At 44.2% G+C, this 8379-nt stretch overlaps 1 protein-coding gene across 1 annotated transcript; it reads left to right on the top strand.

Annotated features, from left to right (window-relative positions):
- The first annotated feature begins 2202 nt into the window (after positions 1-2202).
- Positions 2203-4511, top strand: LOC149939193 (uncharacterized). Its single transcript, XM_090179038.1, has 5 exons — positions 2203-2554; positions 2780-3406; positions 3466-4014; positions 4088-4172; positions 4214-4511. Exons 1-5 carry the CDS (start codon positions 2203-2205, stop codon positions 4509-4511), a joined length of 1911 nt encoding a protein of 636 aa, XP_090035164.1.
- Positions 4512-8379: the final 3868 nt, after the last annotated feature.

The following is an 8379-nucleotide window of genomic DNA, read 5'->3' as shown; positions in this document are numbered from 1 at the left end:
ATGGCTTAGTTTTATTTTGCTTCTGATTTAAAAATTAATTTTGTTTTTTTACATTTGTTATTTAATTTTTTAATAGTTCGAAATTTATTTTGTTATGTAACGATTGAATAACATATAAATTACAAAACTTATATAGTTAAGTGCTAATACTTGAGTTTCCAACTTTCGAAAACCGATCGTAAAAATTTAATAACCTTATATAATAAATTTAAATTCTTAATTTTTATGCAGAGTTCGTGTTATTACAATCAAATTGTACACTTGTTGCTGGATTTTTTCCATTATCTTGTATTTAAATGTTTTGAATAAAAGTTTAATATCAAGTTTGGCTTTTTAAATTATTTGTTCAGAATACGATATCTAATAAACGTCCTAGTGTCATCCCTATTGAGCCATGATTGAACCAAATTAAAGGCCTAAAGACATTTCTTGGTCTTATAGAAAGACATACAGGGGACGATCGCCGTTGGACGTCCAAAACTCATCCCTGGGATGTACTACGGCTCTACACAAATCGGACATTTGGACGTCCTTTAACGTCCAACCGACGTCTACCCCGGATTTTGGGATGTCCTATGGGCGAAGGCAAGATCCGAGTGAGACGTCTATCGGATGTCCAAAGGACGTTTTTGTGTTTGCTGGGCTCTTGCAGTGCTGACAATGCCGTACTACGTTTCGAGCTAACTGCCTCCCGGCAGTTTCTTTCTAGTTTTGTTAGTGAAGCGATAAACATACGCTATCACTCGCAACGCCTTATTGAAGTTTGAATATCTTTTCAAATCGACGATCTTTTGAATGCCGACTGAATCTTTGATTTGAACAGTCAATGCCAATTTTATTTTTTCACTTTGAACTTCTTCCAGTTCGGCGATTTCTTTCACGTTTATTTTTTCACTCGGCCAGTTTTCTTTCACTTTCTTCAACCAGGTGGGTCCTTCGAGCCACAGAAGATTTTCACGTAATTCTTTGGCTTTAATTCCCCGTGATGGCAAATCGGCGGGATTCTCCGCGCCAGGGCAGTGCATCCAGTTGGCCGGTTCGACCAACTGTCTTATCTCCGCTGCACGATTTTGAATGAAAGGCTTGTTTTCTTTCGGAGGATTATTTATCCAATAAATCGCAATCTGCGAATCGGACCACATTTTGATATCCATATTTTCTTTTCGGTATGCCTCTCGCACTTTAGTCACCAGTCGAGCGCCTAGAAGGCACCCCATTAGCTCCAGTCACACTCTTGTTTTTGAAGTAACAAAAGCGCCTTTGATTTGTGTTAAACCCCGCGCAATAAACATCACCAACTTGTTTAATCACGTAATTTGTTTAGTAAGAATTAGTGTATTTAAATTCATTAATAATAATAATAGTAGTAATTCTGTAATTGTAACATCTTTAACCTTTTTTGTAATAACATTTCTTAATTTTTCTTCGTTTAAGACGATTTGCCTCTCAAATTGTAACTTTGCTCGGGAATCCCAAAATTTCCTATCTATTTTACTGTAGTGACGTAGGGGCAAACCCCATCAATATCCGGTGACGTGAGGGTCCGGTATTTTTCAAAAACGGCTCTCCGCCAACGGAAAATTGAAGATTGGGGATGCCCCGAAATTGAACAACGGGCAGACTTTGATGAGATCGCGCGCCAAAAAGGCAGCCCTTTTTTGTAGCTCTCCAAAAGAGAGGAATTGTGTAGTTCCTTATGGCCAAATAGTTAGTTTAATTTGCATTGAAATAAACTGCTAGTACGGAACCTCAGGTGTGGGCTGAATACTGGGCTTCAGCCCAGGCTAATGGAGAGGGGCCGGGCAAACTGGCCGCCTCGGCGGATTGAGTAGCCTGCTGTGGGGCTGCGGGCCTCCGTATGAGGGCACGGCGGACCCATCTCCCGGCCTTTTGGGCTCCCACCGGGATCTCCGGTGCCAGCTGCGCCGGGTTATGCGGGCTGCTGTGTGCCCACCGTTCCCCTTTAGGAGCTCTCTCCAAAGGGCTTGGTCGTACGTCAGCCAAGAGTTTCCAACCCTAAGAGCGGAGCCGAGATTGCCACCTTTAACCATCAACAAATTCCAGGGAGACTACAACGAGTGGCCAGGTTTCTGGTCCCAGTTCCAGACAACCGTCATCGCCAGGACCTGCTATACAAAGGTAGAAAAGTTCAACTATTTACTAACGTACTTAGAAGGCGAGCCGAAGAGCGCCTTAGCCGGAATGCGCGCGTCCGAACAGAACTTTGACGTTGCCGTAAAACTTTTGACAGAACGTTACGATAAGCCGAACTTAGTTGTTAATGACTTAATGAGAAAAGTGTTAAAAGTAGAGCCCGTGGAAAGTTCTAATGATTCGTTCAAATTGCGTAAATTGTACGATATGTGTGCGTCAAATTTGCGGAGATTGGAAGCTCTCGGTGTAGATTTAAAGGCCAATAGTGTGTCGTTGGGTCCCGCGGTTCTCGGTGCTTTACCGGACGATATCCAGCTAAAGTATAGTATGAGTCAAGGAAATAACGCGAGTTTGGATCGTTCTTACAAAAAGAAGTGGAGGGAAGAGAAACCTCAGCTATGTTGAAATCGGGCGCGAATTACGCGAAAAGCGGTCGAAATCTAGAAAAGCCAAAGCCGCCGAAAGGTGAACGCGAAGTACTCGGAAAAACCCCGTCAGGTCCGTCGAGCGCGGCCGCTCTGCAAACCACCGTAATTCCCCGTAACATCTACTGCATTTTTTGCAAAAATAATTCGCATCCCACCACGGATTGTACCAAGCACACACTCGAAGAAATTTTTAAAAGACAACTGGCGATGCTTCCTGTGTACGAGACCCGGCCACGAAGTGAGGGACTGGTCGTCCAAGTTCAACTCCTGCAAAATCTGCCATAAGAGGCACAACGTCGCGATCTGCGAATCTAACAACGCGAACAAGTCGTCGCCTTACACCGAGGACCGCTCGAAGGAAGCCAGCAGTGACTCCGCTGTCAAGATCGTATCAAGTGTGGCTTGCCAAAAAACGGTCCTTCTCCAAACAGCTAAAGCTGTATTAAGAAATCCCTCGAGGTCCGAAAGATCTCAGGTCGTAAGATGTCTCCTCGACACGGGTAGCCAGGCCTCATTCATCAGGGAAGACGTATCTCGTCAATTAAAATTACCAACTGTCGGTGAGCAGCTAATAGAAATACAAAGCTTCGGGAATGAAACACCAACGAGTAAAAGGCGCAGAATCGTCAAGCTAACCTTGCAAAACGTGAAGAAACCAGAAGAGTCTCTTGAAGTAACAGCTATAGAGGTTCCCTATCTATGCAATGCCCTGAGCGTCGTACAATGCCAAGAAATAGAAGACTTCGTCCATGCAAATAATTATCAACTAGCCGACGAAGCCACCACCGATGAACCAAGCTTAACGAGCATAGGCGTACTCATAGGCCGGACTTTTATAGCGACATCGTCCAAGATAAATTTCAACGATTAGCGAATTCATTAGTCACCATCGAAACCAAGTTAAGGTGGGCGATACAAGGTCCCGTGACTACAAATTCCATCGGAGTGAAAAGCGTCCGTGTTACCGCCATGAGGGTTAGCGTCCACGAAGCCGAGGTATCCCGTACCTTGAAGTCTTTCTGGGAAATCGAGTCTTTGGGGATAAATCCAGAAAAGGAAAAGGACATCACGCATCATGACGTAATCGAGAAATTCGAAAGAGAAACCAGGTACCAAGAGGGGAGGTACGTTGTCAAGTTCCCCTGGAAGGCACCGAAAGAAATCCTGCAAAGCAATCTTGCAGGGGCTACCCGACGAATGAGGGCGCTAGTGAAAACCTTCAAAACAGATCCTGTATACTTTGACGATTATCGGCGAATTATCGAAGAGCAATTGGAATTAGAAATCGTGGAGGAAGTTCACCCAGAAGAAACGCCAGAAATTGGCACCCAGTATTTGGCCCACCAAGGGGTAAAACGAGCTTCCAGCGAAACCACCAAGCTCAGAGAATCGGATAAAAGAAAACGACTTCAAAATACTAAGGTTCTGCCGAGTACCTTTTGGCGTGACCGCCTCGCCCTTTATCCTGGCAGCGACCATAAGGTAACACTTCAAAAAATATGAAGACTCCGAAAAAGAAGCCGTCCGATCCCTGGACGAAGATTTATACGTCGACGACTACATCACCGGCGCGGAGGACCTGGATGCGGCGTATCAATTATCGCAAACATCATCGAAAATTATCGGTGAAGCTGGAATGTCCTTGCGAAAGTGGAAAAATGGGGCGGCGAAGCCGTTTCCACGGGCGAAGTAATCAAGGCCGAAGGAGAAGGCGATTCCAGTCAAAAAATCCTGGGGCTGCTATGGAACTCCGATGAAGATAAATTCACTTTCGACCTATCAGGCTTGGCCGAAATTCTCCAAGAAAGGACGGTGACCAAACGTCATGTTCTAAGCGCGGTCTCGAGAATATTCGATCCGCTTGACATGCTGACACCCTTCACCATACGGGCCAAGATCATCTTCCAGCAACTGTGGAAGATTAAATAGATGCAATGGGACCACGAACTTCCGGATGAATTAAAAGAAGGCTTCTGGAAATGGAGCCAAGAAGTACCAATGGTCAGGGATATTAAAATCAACCGATTCTACCTCGGAGACTCTCAAGATATCATCGGAAAAGAGCTCCATGGATTTTGCGACGCTAGCAGAAAAGCATTCGCTTGCGTCATATACATCCGGACCGTCACCTCTTACGGAGAAGTTGGAACCAAGTTCGTCACGTCGAAAGCTAGGGTCGCTCCGCTCACGCCAGAAAATATTGCTCTCCCCCGTCTCGAGCTTATGGGGTGCCTGCTGGGAGCGCTATTAGTCAACACCGTCAAGAAAACCTTTAAAGGAGAAATTCCAGTCCGAATGTGGAGCGATTCTACAACCGCCCTTCATTGGCTGAAAGACGAGACGAAAACTTTAGCGCCGTCCGTGCAGAATCGTGCCACAGAAATTCAGAAACTGACCAATCCGATCGACTGGAGTCACTGTCCAGGCAACGAAAATCTCGCTGATATCCCGACGCGAGGTTCCCAAGCCGACAAACTATCCCAAAACGAGAAAAAGAGTCCTGTTGGCCTAAAGGCCAAGGTCATGGAGTTGACCTAGAAGCGATCCTATCCGAAAGAAAGAAAACGGTCCTCGCTGTTAGCTGCGAAAAAACCACCGGTTTACAAAATATTCTGGATCTAAAAAACTACAGCTCGATAGACAAAGCTTTCCGTATCACCGCCTACGTTTTCCGTTTCGTAAACAAAACCAGAAAGTGTGAAAAGCGAAATGGTCCTATTCTCGCCGAGGAGTTGATGGATGCCGAAGTTCAATGGGTTAAAAGCGTTCAAAAGATAGATTACGGTCAGGAAATCGACAGCCTAAAGACTGGATCAACAGTAAGCAAAAATTCTCCAATTATGGGGCTTCGACCAATACTACGGCAGCACATGCTCCGCGTCGGCGGTCGTCTTGATCAAGCTGATCTCTCTGAAGATGAGAAGCATCCAATTATTCTGGACCGGTAACAACGTCTCACCGAGCTTTTGATGACCCGAAGTCACACCCAAGTAATGCATTCTGGAGTGCAAAACACCGTAACTCAAGCAAGGGGGAGATATTGGATAACCTGTGGAAGGCAGCTGGCTAAAACCGTAATCCGAAAATGTACGGTTTGCAGAAAATTCATCGCAAAACCTGGAGAGGCCCCAATGGCTTCACTCCCAAAAGAGCGTATGGAAGAATCCTCAGCATTCTCGGTGGTCGGAATAGATTTCGCGGGGCCGCTATACGTGAAAATGAACGGAAAGATGGAGAAATGCTACATCTGCCTATATACGTGCTCGGTTACTAGAGCCGTTCATTTGGAATTGGTCCCCTTATTGGATACGTATTATATTTTGCTGGTCTTTCGTAGGATAATCTCCAGAAGGGGAGTTCCTCACACGGTATTCTCGGACAACGCTGGCAGTTTTAAGCAGACGCGGACCTAAAATTTATTTGGAAAACCATCAACAATAAGGATGCCCAAAAATTCTTTGGAAATAAAGGCATAACGTGGCGCTTTATCGCGGAGAAAGCCGCTTGGTGGGGTGGCCACTGGGAAAGGCTCGTAAGATCAACCAAGTCCACCCTCAGGAAGATTTTAGGACGTTCTTCTTTGTCATATCAAGAAATGGAAACTGTCCTCACTGAAACGGAGGCAATTATCAACTCGCGTCCGATATCTTACGTGGCGAGTGACGGTCAAGAACCCTCTCCACTTACACCGGCGCATTTCTTCACCGGAAAACGGTTTACGTGCCTACCGTCGCTACGGGCAAGGAGGATACATGGAGAGCCGACTCTGCCTTTGACAGGTGTAAGTTAGATTTTTAAACCGCGACGCTATCGCCATCTAGTCAACTTGCTGAAACACTCCCGTTTTTTTAATTTTCGGATTTTTCGCGATGGCGGCTGTCAGTGACAGCGATTGGAAACATTGGGAATACTACGACGGTAAAAACTGTTCTTACGCAAATTGCAGTAATGCACAAGGAAGAAAAAAGCCAGGGGTCTCTTTTTTCAATTTCCCAAGGAATTCTGAGAGGTTTGTAATTTATATTAACCAAAAAAAAATGATTATTGTTAAGCCTTGATCAATCACATGGCTATGTTTACATAATCTTGGTAGATGTGAGGTATGGTTAAAAAACGCTGGAAGAGAATATCTTTTGGGAAAGGAGGAACATGTTTATAAAAAAACAGTGGAAAATATGTAGTGATCACTTTGAAGATATTCAGTTCCTTAATCTTAAGAGGTAATAATAATATTAAATAGAAGAATATAGCAGCCTAGTTAAGTTATAACTAGATAGATTATAATCTATTTTATAGATCAAGACTAGTTTGGAATGCTGTTCCTAAGAAAACCAGTGAAATTGCAATTTCTTATGATACAGAATCTATAGCTAATGTTACAGGTATAACATAAATGTTATAGTTAAATTCTATAGGTTCTTGATATTATGTAAAAACTGAAAGAATTTTTAGGTCCTTTAGTTTGTAAAACACTTGTTGTATCCAGTCCAGAAATACCAAGTTTGTACTTTCCAGTATCTAGTTGTACTAAAGATGATACAGGTAATAAAACTAATATCTCAAGTACAACATGTATTTTAATCAGATAATATTAAAATTAAGGAGATTTCTGTTTATAGGTCCTATAGTAGTCAGTCTAACACCAGTATGTAGCCAAGAGAGATCAATTAATCAGACTCCTCCAATATCTAGTTGCATTAAAGATGATATATGTAATGTTGCAAGTGCTTTGTACATATTAATCTTATTATATAAAAACTGAAGATAATTTTTTATAGATCCTGTAGTTAAGCTAACACCGAACATATCAAGTCAAAAGAGAGGAAAATATTTGAATAGTGGTAATTAACCCTCAACAGTCTTTTAAGTGTTACGCAAATCTAAAACCTTACAAGGCTGGGGTCAGCCATTCTTACGTAATTGGGGATAACATTTCTAACAAGGCTGGAGACAACCATACTTACGAGGCTGGGGACACCCATTATCAAGAAGCTAAGGACACCCATTATCACGAGGCTGGGGACACTTATTCTTACGTGGCTAGAATACGTCGATTATCACGAGGCTGGAGACAACCATACTTACGAGGCTGGGGACACCCATTATCAAGAAGCTAAGGACACCCATTATCACGAGGCTGGGGACACCCATTATAAAGAGGCTAAGGACACCGATTACCATGAGGCTGGGGACACCCATTATGACGAAAGTAGGGACACCCTATCATAAGAGGCTGGGGACACCCATTATCACGAGGCTGGGCACACCCTATATCACAAAGCTGGGGTCACCGATTCTTACGAGGGTGGGGGCACCCATTCTTACGAGGCTGGAGACAACCATCATTTCGACGCTGGGGACACCAATTATCACGAAACTAGTAACACCCAATATCACGAGGCTGGGGACACTTATTCTTTCGTGGCTTGGGGACACCCATTATCAGGAGGCTGGGGACACCCATTCTTACAAACCTGGGGACACCCATTCTTACAAAACTGGGGACACCCATTCTTACAAAACTGGGGACACCCATTCTTACGAGACTGGAAAGACTTATTATCACGAGGCTGGGGACACCCTTTCTTACAAAACTGGGGACAGACATTCTTATGAGGCTGGAAAGACGCATTATCACGAGGCTGGGGACACCCTTTCTTACAAAACTGGGGATAAACATTCTTTCGAGGTTTGGGAGAGCCATTAACACGAGGCTGGGGACAGCCATTCTTACAAGGCTGGGGTCACTCATTATCACGCGGCTGGCGACACCCTTTATCACGGGGCTGGGGACACC

Source organism: Leiobunum rupestre, chromosome 6 (genome assembly GCF_980474605.1).
Source record: "Leiobunum rupestre chromosome 6, qqLeiRupe1.1.hap1, whole genome shotgun sequence".
In the NCBI taxonomy this organism is placed as follows: domain Eukaryota; kingdom Metazoa; phylum Arthropoda; class Arachnida; order Opiliones; family Sclerosomatidae; genus Leiobunum; species Leiobunum rupestre.
The sequence above is the reverse complement of the archived record's forward strand: the minus strand, read 5'-3'. Positions and strand labels throughout refer to the sequence as shown.